The sequence below is a fragment of the Pseudopodoces humilis genome, chromosome 3, assembly GCF_049639895.1.
Source record: "Pseudopodoces humilis isolate 2021_Gansu_Grassland_sample_001 chromosome 3, ASM4963989v1, whole genome shotgun sequence".
In the NCBI taxonomy this organism is placed as follows: domain Eukaryota; kingdom Metazoa; phylum Chordata; class Aves; order Passeriformes; family Paridae; genus Pseudopodoces; species Pseudopodoces humilis.
This window is the reverse complement of record NC_142202.1, coordinates 103125838-103141160: the sequence shown is the minus strand read 5'-3', so window position 1 is coordinate 103141160 and position 15323 is coordinate 103125838. Positions and strand designations below refer to the sequence as shown.

At 38.7% G+C, this 15323-nt stretch overlaps 2 protein-coding genes across 8 annotated transcripts in view; one reads left to right on the top strand and one right to left on the bottom strand.

The window, feature by feature from the left end:
- SMC6 (structural maintenance of chromosomes 6) overlaps positions 1-4035 on the top strand; it is a 39202-nt gene extending 35167 nt beyond the window's left edge. For 4 of the 6 annotated variants that reach the window (XM_005521928.3, XM_088053473.1, XM_014251386.2 and 1 more), the window contains exons 27-28: positions 1312-1409; positions 2715-3159. In XM_005521928.3, the coding sequence (XP_005521985.2) occupies positions 1312-1409; positions 2715-2823 (207 nt within the window). In that variant the 3' untranslated portion in view covers positions 2824-3159. Of the gene's footprint in view, positions 1-1311; positions 1410-2714; positions 3160-3900 lie in introns of those variants that run through there. The other 2 variants (XM_088053474.1, XM_014251384.2) reach the window with 2 other exon arrangements.
- Positions 4036-8077: 4042 nt separating this feature from the next.
- VSNL1 (visinin like 1) overlaps positions 8078-15323 on the bottom strand; it is an 86554-nt gene continuing 79308 nt past the window's right edge. For both annotated transcript variants that reach the window (XM_005521845.3, XM_088053497.1), the window contains exons 3-4: positions 10764-10979; positions 8078-9844 (exon numbers count right to left, since the gene is read on the bottom strand). In XM_005521845.3, coding sequence (XP_005521902.1) covers positions 9647-9844; positions 10764-10979 — 414 coding nt within the window. In that variant the 3' untranslated portion in view covers positions 8078-9646. The remainder of the gene's footprint in view (positions 9845-10763; positions 10980-15323) is intronic.

The window sequence follows — 15323 nt, the reverse complement described above, 5'->3', positions numbered from 1 at the left end:
TGCATATTGCTGGGAAATTCTGGGCTTTGCTTTGATTTCTGCCAATTTTGAGATCAGTATTGGGGTTTTGCAGAGCAAATGTAGCAGTTGGGTTCACTGTTGCTACTCATTTTATAGAAACGCATACTTCAGCTAGGAGCATGTTTCCAAGATGTTGAATTGCAGAATAATGAACAATAAATATTAATTATAGCAAAAACTGATAAATCATATTTTTTTGTACCACTTCCCTGGACAAGCCACTAACCCATTTTGAAATTTCTTTTTTTAATATTTATTTCCTGCTTATTAATATGCAGGGTGGTGTGAGTTTGAGAAAATATTTACTTCTGTGAGACAAAGATTTGATACTGGCTCATTTAATTTTGCCTCAGTGTCCCTTCCTCATAAATCATTTATTTACTAGGAATCACCTAGAGGAAACAAAGATAATGTAGTTTATATTAAGGAATTTCAGAAAGGACAGTATGCATCTAAGGTAGTTTTTCAGCCAACTTTCAAATCTTTGATTCTCTTTTTAAAAGTTAGTTGTGCAGAAGTTTATCCATCTTTCTGGGAAAGGATGGTATTCAGAACTGTAGGCCTTGCAAAGAACTGGCATGTTATCTATTCCATAAATTATTCCACACAACTTGTCTTTCCTCTGCAATGCCAGTAAGTGCAGCCTTACTGTCCACACTTGCTGTAGGTGTAATCACGGGGCCCCACCACATGAGGACTCCACGGTGTATTTTTGTGGGAGATCTCTGCCTTCATGAGGAGCAGTGCACAGCAGCAGAGCTTTGTTAGTCCCTGCTAATAACAGCTTCCTATTGCACATCCTTTTCAGTAAGCCAAATGTGTAAGGTTGCATTCAAAATAATGATTATAACAATAATAATCTTAATAAAATCAAACTCCATAATATCACAGCTTTCATGGTGATTTTTCAGGCAGGATTTTACAGGAAGCATTATTCTGCTAAAGTACAGTTAATCTCAGCATACCAGTAAAGAAAGAAGTACTGTATGTTCATCAATGATAGAAAAACACTATAAATAGATGAGTGTGTGATTTTTCTGATTGAAGCTTTCCATTGCCCATGTATGCTAAAAAGAACAGTCTAAGAATTTCCTAGGCTATAATTCATAGCTTTTAGATGTTAACCCTAATGTTTCTCCAGTTTTTCTTAGTTTTTGTTAGTCTTATTTAGATATTTTCTTTAGCCAGCCTTGACTGTATAGCATTTAATTCTGGTAGGTTTTCTAGAATCATGTTTTCTAATGTATTTATTATGTCAGTACCACTACCTGACAGATCTTTTGTCTTTAGGATATGCTTAACAGAAGAATTGCCATCGATATGATTCTGGAGAGAGCTGACTTTCAGCGACATCGACAGTTCATTTTGTTCACCCCCCTGACCATGAGGTAATACTGTTGTGGTTTTTTTTCAGGATACAAGAATTGCCAGGGAGTTCTCTTGCAAGGAGTGTAACTTGAAAAACTTGAATATGAGGAGAAAGAAATTTTGCTGTTTGTAGCAGTAGAACATGAACAATTAAGCAGTTCATTGCTGATGGTTCTGTGAATTTAAAGGGTTTTTATAATAGGTTTTTTTTACTCTTCCTTATATAATGGTAATTCAGTGGGACTTGAATCAGTTCATCTGGAATAAAACAATTTTTAGAAATGTTTTATTTTGTCAAACAGGCTCTTCTTAGCATAGCTTTGTATGTCCCTCTCCCCTCCCAAAAACAGCAAGACTTGGGATCTTCTCTGTTAATGCTACACTACTTTCAAAGGGTTTGTCATTTCTATCAGTTTTGTTTTCTGGGTTTTACTGTTGCTGATCCAGAGACTCATAGCTTACACCATGCTTTAAATTTTTGATCTAGTGGTTCAAAATTCTTTCAAAACCTTTATATAAAAAGTTAGAGCCATTCCCAGCTTAAGGGGACATATCATGTCTCTAACCTTGTGCAGCCAACTCAGTCCAGTGTAACCAGTAAAGCCTGAGAGGGTAATCAAAGCAATCTTCAAAAGGTTGATTTATTGCTAATTGTCTTCCCTCACTAAAGTACACAAAAAGTAGGGTAGTGGTATCTGTTGCTATTCCAGTGGAAATGTTTTTGTGGAGATTTTCTGAAACTAATAAACACACAGGAATTTTTTATATGGTTACTGTTGAAAAAATTAATAATTCAAGTACAGTTTGAATTTGTTATATTGTTCCATGATTCATGTTAAGCAAACATTAAATTTAACAAAAATATGGAGGAAAATTCAGGAGAAATCCATTTAGAATAATCAATGGAGATGCCTGTGTAAATTTATATTTAGTAACATTGCTCATTCTTAGTATGTTGTGACTGATTACATGTGTGTACAGTCTGTGCTACTTCAGGATCTGTAAGGCAAATCCTGACTTGTATTCCATCATTTGTTCATTTGGAGGTTTTTGTAAAAGAACCTTTTTTCTAGTTAAGGTACTCTGATTATTAGAATTCACATGATTGAAATGAGTGCTTGTCTTTACCTCAAGCTTTTATTGATATCGGGTCCAGGATCAGTTCAGTGAAGCCTGAACTTCACCCAATGTTACTGTTTTTTAAAACTGTCAAAGAAAAAAGTTGGTGTTATTTAAAGGAAAGTATGTAATGTAAAGAATCAAATGGAAATACTAAAATTCTTGGAGAAGAAACATTGTTTAAATGATGCATCCTTTATTTTTAGTTCTCTGCCTACGAGTCCCCATATTCGAATCCTACGCATGCCAGACCCTCCAAGAGACCAAAGAACACTGAATTTTCAAAATAGGAATGACAGAGATGAAGATCAATAAGTATCTCTGTATGAATATGGTATAATATTGAAGATAAATGTGGAATAATATATGTAAAACTATTGCTTCCTGATTCTGAAAAAGATTACAATTTGTTAGATACTCTCAGGAAGATATTTCTGTATTATTATTAATTATTTTTTAAAGGATTACTGTGTGTGCACAGAACAAGAATAAGCACAGTTTGGATGAGGAGAAAATTTTGAATGTTCTGTTAATATTTTTAGCTACCAATTACAGAATTTTTTTATCTGTTGTTCTGATTTTTCTTCTGGAAAAGTTGAAATATATTTTGTATAACTATAAAATAATATTTTAATAAACTGTTTGAACTGATACTTGTGGTAATGTTTTAGTGTCTCTACGCACTTAAAATTGTCATTAAGTTAAAAATATTGTTTTCTTCCTAGCTATGTTTTATTTCTTAGGTAATTAATAGATACAATAAAATGTGTTTCATTTATTTTCCAGTGAAACCACAGTAGCTGAACATGAGAAGCTATTAGAACTTACACTTTAATAATTAGAAAAGTGAAAAATTTATATGTAGTATATTATATTGGCAGGAAAATAGTTCTTTCATTCCTTTCCTAAAGAGTTTGAGTGTCTTTGGACATGAGCTTACAAAACCCAGTAAGCTGTGTCTTTATAAACCTATAATCTTAATTCCAGTTTACTGGTTCTTACACACTCTTGAATTTCCAGGTATAGAATAAGTCTCTAAATATGAATTCTATGTTATTAATTTAAAATTAATTTAAAAATAATTTATAAATTTATTTATTTTATTATAATTATTATAATAAACTAAAGAGACACAAGTCTTCCCAATATATAGGAATTAAGTAGAAAAAGAATTTTGGGATGTAATACAGTAATGTTTCTACAGCGTTGTAGACCTGTGTTTTGTTGGGTCTCCCTGCCCTCCATCCCCTCCCGCATTTCCCTGGGACTAGAGCACTTAAACTTGTTTAGATATTGCAAGCATTTATTGGGGATGAGAGGGAGAAAGAAGAACGAGATTTTTCAGTCACTCAAATTAACCTTTTTTTCCTCTCCTGTTCTTTTTTTCTCCAGGACCTTGAAATTTTTTGGCAACTCTTCAAAAAAAATCACTTTTTAGAGTTCAGCTGCATTTCTTTTTTGTTGTTTTGGGGTATTTTTTGTTGTTTGATGTTACGTGGCTGCAAAAGCTATTGAGACTACTCAGAGAACAACATTCAGCATTTTCTGCACTTTTTTACGGAATAGCAGTTCCTCAATAAAACCTTATTACAGTGTAAGTTTTTACTTTGCAGCGTAATTTGTTTTCAGTTGCAGCACCATATTAAACTTGCAGGTTTCTTTAAAATATGGAAGCTAGGTAAGGAAGTACCTTAGGAAGTAGGAAATACACCTTATAGAATCATGGAACCATAAAAAATGCTGAGTTGGAAGGGACCCATCAGCTGCATGATGTTCCCAGCTGACTTCTGGCAAGTTGAATCCTGCATAAGGAGAAGGGCAGTTGAGGTGGAAGTGTCCCTTAGTTCCTCAGAGAACCATTTGTCAATGTCATTGTCCTGGCCAGGAGGTCTGTAATGGACTCCCAAGGAGACATTGCATTATTTGTTTATCCCTTGATTCTTATTTAGAGGCTTGCAGTTGTGCCATGCCAGGCTCCATGCATTACATCCCTCCTGTGACTTACGGTGCCTCCCCGCCCACTTCTGCCCTGCCCGTCCCTCCTGAGGAGCCTGAAACCATCCAACAGGGCACTCCAGTCACAGGACTAAACCCACACAGTTTCATTTATTCCAGTGATACCAAATCTCTGGGATTGGGCCAAAGCCTTGAGATGGTCTTGTTCCTCATGCCGTGTGCATTAGAGTAGAGACATTTCAGATGTGCTTTGCAATCAGCAAACCTGAAGAAGACAGAGGGTTCCCATTAGTTTTCTCAAGTTCTGGCCTACCATCCCACTGGCAAGGCTGGTTTTGTCCTTTCCCTCTTCCCAAGCTGGTTTAAAGTTCTGTTTATGAGCCCTGCTGGCTCCTGTGCTAGAGCTCTTTTTCTCCTCTGAGACTGGTGCTTCTCATCAGGTGTCAATAGAGCAGGTGTTGAACTATCATCCCATGGTAAAAAAACGAATTTTTTTTGCTTATACCAGCCTTGGAGCCATGTATTGACCTGGTGGATCTGCCTATTCCTGTCAATGTTATTCCTTGTTACCAAAAGGATTGTGGAAATTGCTCCACATGTTCTGATTCTTCACCCTTTAACCCAAGTCCCTGAAGTCTCTTTTGACTGTCCTCGTAATTCTGTTTTTTCATCACTGCTGGCTTGAACAACCACTAGTGGATAGTAGTCTAAGTAAGAGGGCCTTATAGGAGAGTTTTCCAGTAATTTCCCTTTTCCATGCCCCTGGGAACCAGCAGAATTCCCTGTGAGTTGGGTCTGGTCTGCATATCAGGCCCTCCCTCATCTCCCTCCCCTTGAAGGGAGTCTGCTATTACAGCTCCCCTTCTCCTAACAGGAGGTGATGTGGGGTACAGGAGGTGTTCCTTCAGGAGGCTTCTCTGGCCCAGTAGGACCTCTGCCCGCCTCATCAATTGTCTGGCTGTGTTCCAGAGCCTCATACCTGTTGTAGAAAGTTCCAGTCCTACTTGTTTTCAGAAGGAGGAACCTCCTCCTGGTATGTAGAGTGACCTGCTTCCAGCCTTCATCTTGAACAGACTCTTGAGTAAAAGACCTTGACTAATTACCCTGCAGTGTTCTCAGTCCACCTGCTTCTTCACTACAGTGGAGGTTTGAGACTCCTGAGAGTCTTGAGACTGTGGCATCTCTGTAAATAACCTGTCTTGCTTTTTCACTCAAATACTTTCACTTCCTCCTGTAGCCCCTTCACCTGGTGACAGCTCCTCAAGCACAAACCTGCAAAAGAGCTGTTTGTCAGTGCCAGCCTCGCAGAGGCATCAGGCACTCCTGTCAGCCTGTGACCTGCACAGCTGCCTCTGCCCTGGGCAGGCCTGGCTGTCCAGAGCCCTCTGACAGCTGCTGTGGTGACTGCAGCAGCTGCAGGGCAGTGAGCTCTGTGCCATGTCATCTCTAACTGGGGAAGCTTCCACTGGTACACAGATACAGATGGGGCAGAAGAGATAGATCTTTCCATGCTCTTCTTCACCAGGCACTGAGTCTGTTTGCCTCTTCTGGAAGACCTCAGGAAGCCCAGGCTAATGGGCAGACTCCTGGCAGCTGTGAGGAGGTTACTGACAAAAAGGACCAATCTGTTTGCTAACGCGTGTGCTGCAAGACAGACAGCGGTCATCGACTGAAATGGGGAGGTTGTGGCTGAGTAAACCAGGAGGGATTGTTCATGGTGAAGATAAGAGGCATTTGAGCAAGTTACACAAACGGGGTTAAATATCCGTCCTTGGAAGTTTTTGGAGTCTATTGAATAGATTCCTGTATCTCCTTCAGGGACCTGGGCAAGAGAGCTGTGACTGTCCTTACCCATCTGAACAATTCCATAATTCTATAATTCAAGGTACTTGCACCTTTAGGATTATGTGAAAATACTGGGGGGCGCTTTACAAAGTGCATACTTGGCAAAACTTGTCTGGAACCAGCAGGTTGAGGGAGGTGATTCTGCCACTCTGCTGTTGTGAGATCCTGACTGGAGTACTGTGCCCAGGTCTGAGGTCCTCAGAGCTGGAAGAGCATGGACCTGTTGGAGCAGGATCAGGGCAGGCCACAAAGTTGCTCAGAGGGCTGGAGAACCTCTGCTATGGAGACAAACTGAGAGTTGGGTCTGTTGAACCTGGAGAAGGCTCTAGAAAGACCTCATAGCACCTCCCAGTACTTAAAGGGGCTACTAGAAAACTGGAGAGGGACTTTTTACAAGGGCATGTGGTGACAGGACAAGGGGGAGTGGCTTTAAACTGACAGTAGATTTAGATTAAATATTAGGAATTAATTCTTTATTGATAGGGTGACGAGGCACTGGAATAGGCTGCCCAAAGAAAGTTGCAGACACCACATCTCACAAGTGCTCAAGATCAGGCTGGATGGGGCCCTGGGCAACCTGTTTTAATGGAAGATGTCCCTGCAGGGGGCTGGAACTGAATCATCTTTAAGGTCTCTTTCAACCCAAACCATTCTTTGATTCTAGGATATGATCATGAGCCACATGTTTACTTGACTTGATTTTATAATGAAATTTGAGTATGTTTTAGACCCCTTTAGAGTACGAGATAGAATGGCATTGCATTATTTCTTCCTGACTTTATTCAGCATCCAAAAAATAAAATGGCAAGCGTGCAGAGGCAGGAAAGAGTAATTTATCTTCACTGGTCTTCTATGAGTTGTATGGAGAAAAGAGCTTAAGGAAAATTAGTACATTCTTACAGAGCTAACACTTCTGCTTTCTCCCAAGTTTTTTATAGACTTACTTGAAATATTGGAGGAGGTGGCAACAATTCTGGTCTTTCATTCAAATCAGTACATTGTATTTATTCTAATCTACCCCTGTACTTGATGAAGATGTGTTCCTGACTGTATAATTATTATATTTTCATGGTGGAGAATTAATTCTGAATAAACAATTACTGAAGCCCTTGCATGGATGCACTTATTTTTGCAGTGATCCTACTAAGGTATCAAAACTATCATATTCTTGGTTCCTTAAATACAGTTTACTGTAGTGGCTGCCTGGAGAGAAGATTGCAGTGCTGATGTTACATTTTTGAGTTTGACTGTGTTTGAGTTGTTGGCCATTTTGTATGACAGTGCATTGCTTAATGCTGCACTAAAGTAAATGGAGCCTGTCTAGCTACAGAAATTCAAGGTGCAGGGAAACATAGAATGAGAGATTGCTTCTCATATATGTAAACCAGAGGCATAAAATCTGAGAAGTATTCAACGTGGGCATATCATTCTCAGAAGTATGTAATTTCTAGAATGTGTGTTTTAAGTTACAGCCAGATTCATGAAGTATACCCCTCCCTAATCTGCTAGGATGAGTATTACCTGTGCAGTGTAAGTAAAATTCTGATATTGGAAAATGGAGTTGATATTTCTGCTTTTGCTGTTTGTTTGGAATACAAAGCAGCTGCAAATGAGAGGATGGCTCAGGATGGTTGTGGCAGCAATCAGTTCTGTGATCCCCCCCACAGCAATTCTTAGCAAGCTGTGTAAAACTGATTTTTGTTGCCTTTTTTCTTTTCTCTTTAATTTTAAGATGAGCTTCACTTTTTAAATTTGAAGATACAGAGAATGATTTGGTTTGTGTCATGTTTTATTGTTTGATTTTTAGCTATTAAAAGTACGGTCTCATTTCTTCATAAGGTAAGGAAGAAATATCAAACATGCAATTTTAAGATGTTCAGATTGTTTTGTTTTGTTTTGTTTTTTTTTTTTAATCCAGCAAGCAACCAACTGTTTAAAGCATCAGGGAAATGGGGCATAGGAAGGTTTTCATCTGCAATTTCTGCAGTATGATAGTTCTTCATCCTTTCCCAAGGCTGGGCAGAATTTGTCACAGGATAGAGAGAAACTTGATTTGTGCACATAGAATCGAAGAGGAAGTTGCTTCTCCTCACTATCCCTCCTTTATCATCATACTTCATGGTTAATTTATCAGTAGTCATTTTTAACAAGTCTGTTTATAATAAACACAGAGGAGTTTAGTGTCAGATGGTAAGAGGAAAGTCTCTTACTTCAGGAGGGAAAAACTTTAAAAACCATGTTTAGGCCGAGCAAATTAATTATATTTCACTTACACAGCTTAAAAAGCAGTGCAGATCTAGTAGCTATGCTGGTAAATCTTAGCAGCAGCATCTTAGAGCATCAACAGCTGCTCCATCCCTAATTACAAAAACTGCAACTTTTGGTTTTGTATAATATGACTCTTCTAGTGAATGAGTGCAAAGCAGTTTTCTTTATGCTTCAGTAATGAAATACGTATTTCCCAGTGTACAGTGACAAATAATTAAAGAGATTGAACTTTTTTTTTTATTACCATGCTGTAGACATGAAATAAGAATTAGGGGAAAAGGTCAAATGTTATAAATTTATTTTGGGACATATATATTGCAACCTCTGTGGAAGCTTTTGAAAATTCTGGCAAAGATCAATACACTTCCAATAAAACCTTTAAACTTGCAATAAAACAATATTTTAAACATTATATATATATATATTTATATATAGTCTTAATTAAAGGGTTAATTTTAGCAGGATTTTCTTTTTTTTTTTTTTTAATATACTGCATTCCTCTGACATAGCTCTTTCCAGATTGAAGGGATGCAAATGAGGTAAGAATTAAGGCAAACCTAAAAGGCATGCAAATGAAGTACATTTATATCCACTGACAATACAAGCACGTGTGGATCAGACTTGGGAGCCGAGGAGCTCTTCCCTTCTGTCTGTCCAGTACTACTTTACAGCAGAATGGTGACATGATTTATAATAAACAGTTAACATTACCATGGGAATTATTCAGTGTCACTAACATTACTCAGTCTAGGAGACACAGAGCTAGCATCAGTAAAACATGAACAATAAATAATATAATTCACTGCAGCACAGGCCTGCTGCACAGGCTTCAGAGGAAGAGGGTTGTTGTGAAATGACATTGCACACATCACGTTGTGGCAGTTTATTTTTATAATATATACTTTTAAAATTCTTTAGCAAATGACATTCTCATGCACACAAGTGTTTCAAACACAAGAAGCAAGTCCATTTATAGGTAGTCCAAGCAAATTTTTGTGTGTGTGGAAATAGCTGCAAACTGAATGGAACATTAAACTTCTGTGCAGTCTATGACGCATCGTACACAAGCTCATTTTTGAATGTCACACTGCAGGAGTAATACAATGGACGGATCACTCTTTGCAGCTTCTTTGAATTCATCCAGTGTGATCTGATCGTCTTTGTTCTTATCCATCTTACTGAAGATCTTGTCTACCCGTTGCTCAGGCGTCAGACCATCCTCATTCATTTTCATCATGATCACAGTGCCCACCATTTTGTAGATGGCCTTTGGAAAGAAACCAAATGGAAAATTCAACATGAATTTCAACCTAATTTTTTGATGTGATCAAATTCTGGAAATATGTACTTACAATAAAATGATTGCAAGTTTCTCTAAAGATTCTTTTCTTTTCTTTTTTTTTTTTTTCTTAGAATCCAAAGTCCAGATACTTAAAACAAGGAAGAATATATTTTACTTTCTTTAGATGTAGGTTTATTTTGATGGTTGCATTTTGCATCCCAGAATGAATTTCTTTGGTTTCCTGTTTCACAGCGTAAGGCTCTTATGTGAAATTTATGTGAAATATTTCACAGAAATTCTGAATAATTAGTTTTAGAAGTCACCACCCTTAATAGGTTTCTGTGTGTACATGTGGGCATAATCTGGTATTAACTACTGCAGCAAGTTGCTGGCAGATGACGAAGGTGGTAAACTTTATCCTTCCTCTTACATGTTGTGGTCATCTTAAAGCCCATCTGTGAGAGCTCACTTAAAATAGCGTGTTGTTATCCCTGTAAATTTCTGTAATCATCTGAAGTTAATCTCCAGTAAGGCTTCAGCTACTTGAGCTACAGTCTAATAATTTCATGGGTGTCAAGTGACTTTGAGATGGGCTTTGTAAATCCTGTGCTGTGCTGTTCTTGTGATTAATCCATTCATCAGGGGAAAAAAAAAAAAAAAATCTCAGGTTATTTAAAAGCTTATATGCACATATGTGCTCTCTGCAATTCTCCAAGATTACATCTATTAACAAACACGTTAGTGTGCTTGTACCACTTGGGCACCAGTCAGTGCAGGATTAATGTGTGTAATGTGCATTTAATGTAGCATACAGCCTCTGGTGAGCCTAGAATCTAAAGTCTGTGTGAACAAGGAATCAAATTTGATTAATATGGTGACTTTTTGAGAGTAATGTTGATCTCACCTCTATAATTTCCAGCATTTCCACTCTTGTAATTTTACCATCACCATCCAAGTCGTACATGTTGAAGGCCCAGTTCAGCTTTTGCTCAAAACTGCCTCGTGAGGTGATGGACAGGGCGCAAATGAACTCTCTGAAGTCGATGGTCCCATCTCCGTTTTTATCAAAGGTTCGGAAGGCGTGCTGGGCAAACTTAGAAGCATCTCCATATGGAAAGAACTGCAAAAGAAAAATAATATATAGAACTGTGTTAATGCAAAGGAAAGAGCTGTATACCTGACTGCAAAACACCAAAATGAGGCTTTTATCAAGAGTGGCTGGTGAGCTTTGTGGAAAACTGAGAATCTGCAATGTAAGGTTCCTTAACAGTTACACTGGAATGATTCTTAAAAACTTATTTCTACAAAAATCTCTCAGGTTTCCACAAGATAAAATACAAATATTGTAATGCTAATTTAAACCTAAATTAACTAGATGAATCTTAAAATTGTGTGTAAATGGCAGACTGTGTGTAATATTCTCTGACTATGAAATACAGAAGTCAGGGTGGATTCTAAGAGAATTTTAACCAACCCATGACATGTTGCAGCCAAGTATATGTGTGGGATTCTTGATTATATAACTTCATTTATTTTTTTAAAAAAAATAATCCACACGTAACATAAAAAACTCACATGAACATATGTTCTGTTCTGCCAACCAACATTCAAGTACAAGATGAAAACACAGACTCAGTTAAGCAATACAGTGCAATGCTTTTCATGTTCAATACGTTAATATCCTTTAGTGAACACTGCAATTGACTGTAGTTCAACAGAATATTTTAAATTACCATAACATGTAGGTTTTCAGTTGATATATTTTCCTCTCAGGAAGTGTATGTTTTAAGACATTTGAACAGGTAGTTATTCTTTCTGTTGGCCAGACTCAAGAAAACACATCCCTAAAGAAAGGGGATTTTAAACCAGTGCTGAAGTCTTATTGCATACACAAACAATGTTTGTTATTATATTCCCAGCACAATTTCATGGAGGTTTTCCTGTTCCTAAAAGATAAACATGCATTACTCCCCATATGAGAGCCCATCTTATTTTGTTCTTTTTTAAAATTCCAATTCTTATTAAGTACTTTATTTATAATGTAGGTTTGAAGGAAATTCTTCAGTGCCAGCTGAAGTGGAGCTGCATTTTGCAATTTTCCATTTCCCCATCCAGACCTGTGTCTTGCCTCAAAAACTTCACAAAGCTTAGAGCTCAGCCAGCTGCCTGCACTATGTGACCATGTGGGTCATGTCAGGAGCCCCTGCTGTGTGCCATAGGGGTCCCAACCTAAAAGTTTCCTTTCAACTTCCCACTTTCCCTGAAAGAGCATTTGGTATTGTCTCCTCCTGAGAATGTAACTTCTGTGTCTGTACTCAGCCCAAGCCCTGCTTCTGTTCTGATAATCAAAACTGATGGAGCGGTCGAGGTACTGCTGCAGCTCCTTCTGTGCTTTCTGGCCTTTAAATATGATCATGGCTGGGCTCATCAACAGATACAAAGATAATTGGGTTCTCTGATACAATTCAGGATTTCAGTGGCTGTAGTTACCAGACCTTGCTCAATTGTTCTTCTAGTGACAGCCCCAACCTTTTGTCAAAGCAAGGAGAGCTCCCTCCATGGGAAGGCTCCTTGGGCTCACAACCAGGCATTCAGGGTCAGAACAAAGTTTGCAAATGTTATTCAAAACCTGAATGTTATTTTCAGGTTCCTCATTGATTCCTCTTCTCTATGATGTATCTCCCTCTCCAATTCCTGTACCAGCTCCAAATGTTAACGTAGGTAATATTTAATTTTATGTGTATGGGTAGATGAATGTGCACTTCTCCAGTTCACTGCTGAGAGGCTGAGAAATGGCTCTGATGGCCTGTATTCCACCATGAATTCCATGTCCCCCACCTTTTATTATTAAGGGTCTGCTGGCTGTTCGAGGCTGAAAGGACAAATCTTTTGCTTTTTAAATCTGTGTGGATGACTGTCCTGTGACATATATGTAATGGAACAAAACACTTGAAAATTTTACAGTCTTCAAAGTATTTTTGCTCAGAGCTGACTGCTACTGAGGGTGCTGCCTGATCTCTGTTCCTGTGACTGTCACTCTACAGTCTCTATAAAAGAAAGGTAAATACCTGGAGGGAACTGGAGCTGCTCTTTCCACTGCCCAAAACCCCAAAATACAGAAACAGTGCAAACATACTGGTGAGACCAAAGAATGAAAATACAGTGAAAAAGCACACCTATACAAAAGGCAAAGAAGTGTCAGACATCCAAAAACGTGGGGAATCAGGCTGGGTCAGTGGCTGGGGATGCTGAAGACCATTTTAAAGTTGTTCTGGAACACATTTTTCAGTCTTCCACTGGAGGAGCATCAGCAAGCTGTGCCTACCTCTTTGCTGGTAACACACAGCCTCATGCAGCAGGGAGTAAAAAAGCCTTCTAATTTTTTTATCACAGACAAGACCATGATTTTTTCTTTTCTGAGGTGAAGAAGACAGTGGCACTGCTCACCTAAGTCTTGGCCTTTACAGCATTGCCTTTTTAAATTTTTTTTTTCTATTTCTCTTCCTCTAGGGATCAAATGCAGTAAAAGGTCCTTTAGGGACTGAAAGCACTGTTCTCCAGTCTGTACCTGCTGATTTGTATTATTTTTAGCTCAGAACAACTCAAAAACATTGTCAAAACTTGTTTAAAAACCTACTTGAAGATTTCCATTGGCCTCTTTTGAAACTATTCATAAATAAGGCATGAAGTAAAGAAAACTAAAACAATTACAGAGCAAAAGATGCCAGCTCTGGTAAAATATTTTTTGAGTTTTAAAACACGGCGAGCCTTAGCAAAGTACAAAGGCACAGGCTTTAACCACTTTCAGAGCAGTCTAAGACAAGGGGCAATTGGAGCCAGGGACCTCTGAAAGACAAACTAATTTTTTGTCAGAGGGAATATGAGGAGGGTGGTTTGCCTCTCATGTGACCTCAGTGAATAGTTCAGAAAAAAAGTAAAGAAACACAACTGGGATTTTCAGATAGACCTTCAGCTTTCAGTGTTCCCTGCACAACCTTGACCAGCTGATCAATAAATGTGTGAAAGCTGTGAGTACCCATCTGCTGCAGCCTGCCACTGAAAAGGGCACTCCATTGTCCCTGATTTACCCTTTCCACACAAAAATCAAGACAAACTATACCAGTCAGGTCCATGGGTGACCCAACACTGTTCATTCCTTTGTTTCTGCTTCTCTAGTCTTATCTAGTGAAAGGCCTCCCTGGTGTAGACAAAGGTGTCCCTACTCATCCCAGGAGGTTGGAACTAGATGATCTTTTTTCAACCCAAACCATTCTAGGATTCATCTCTTGCTTGGTCTGTGTATTTTCTAACCAGTTAGATCAACATGCTGGGGTGGGAACAAAGTGTTATCTCTACAGTCAACTGCCAATTAAGAAAAAAAAATAAGGAAGATTAAAAAAAATCTCTTAATCTACTTTAAAATTTTGAATGAGGATTGTCTTGCAGATTCTTAGCTCCCACTGTGTTTCTGGACACCTTTCTGGTGTATGGGGGGCATTCAATCACTCCTGGAATCAGAATATCTAGAGAATAACACCTACAAACTGTACACTACCCTTGGGGAAAACCGATCAAATATCTGGAAATATTTATCTACTTGGCTGCAGCTGCTTTAGCCTCTTTGAAGTTCACTAGCAACTCAGTGATCAATTCATTCAGATCATCTTCAGGAGGGAATTATTGCAAAAGCATGCAGCATATGCTAAAGCATATGGCTAAAATTTTAGCATGTGACTGAAACATAAAGGAAAAAAAAAATCAAAATTTACTTCCCCAAATTCCCCAGTGATAGGGAGGGGGTTAGGAAAGAAAAGGTCTCTCCATCCTTAATAGGATGGGGTTCAGTGAACTTACAGACTGGTCTGAGTAGTGCTTTGTTTTCCATATCATGGGATATTGAGATACATTTCTATTAAAAGGGAAACTGCTATAAAATAGAGGAAACTAGAATTGCACTAGTACACTAGTACTAGAAAGCAGGGCGTGCTGCCTACACATGCCCAGGTGACAACTCAGTTACTGATGTAAGGTCACAGCTTCCAGAGCTGGGGTGGGAGCTGGAGCACAGGACAGGAGGTGGGAAAGCAGGAGATGGCACAGGGCTCCTGTATCCCAGGCTTGGGGAAGATGGAAGAAGCAGCTGCTGCCTCCCCTGTCATGTCCCATCTGGGGCTCAGCACTACCAGCTCCACTGAGAGCTGAAGCAGAGAGGGGGAATGAGGGGGCGCAGCCAGTGCAAGGAGCACAACAAGCTTTGTCAAAGGCACAGAAAAACAAGCCAAGCAGTTGGCTCTCACAAGAAAAACCTTAAACATTTGATGCTGTTATGCTTGAAGGAGTTATTTACCCTTCTTATCTACTTTATTTGTGTTTTATAAGTCTGCTAGGCATCCATGTTAACTTTGTAAGTGAAGAACACAAGCACCTTGAGAATCAGAAAGTTTTTCTGCTTTTGAAAGCTCAG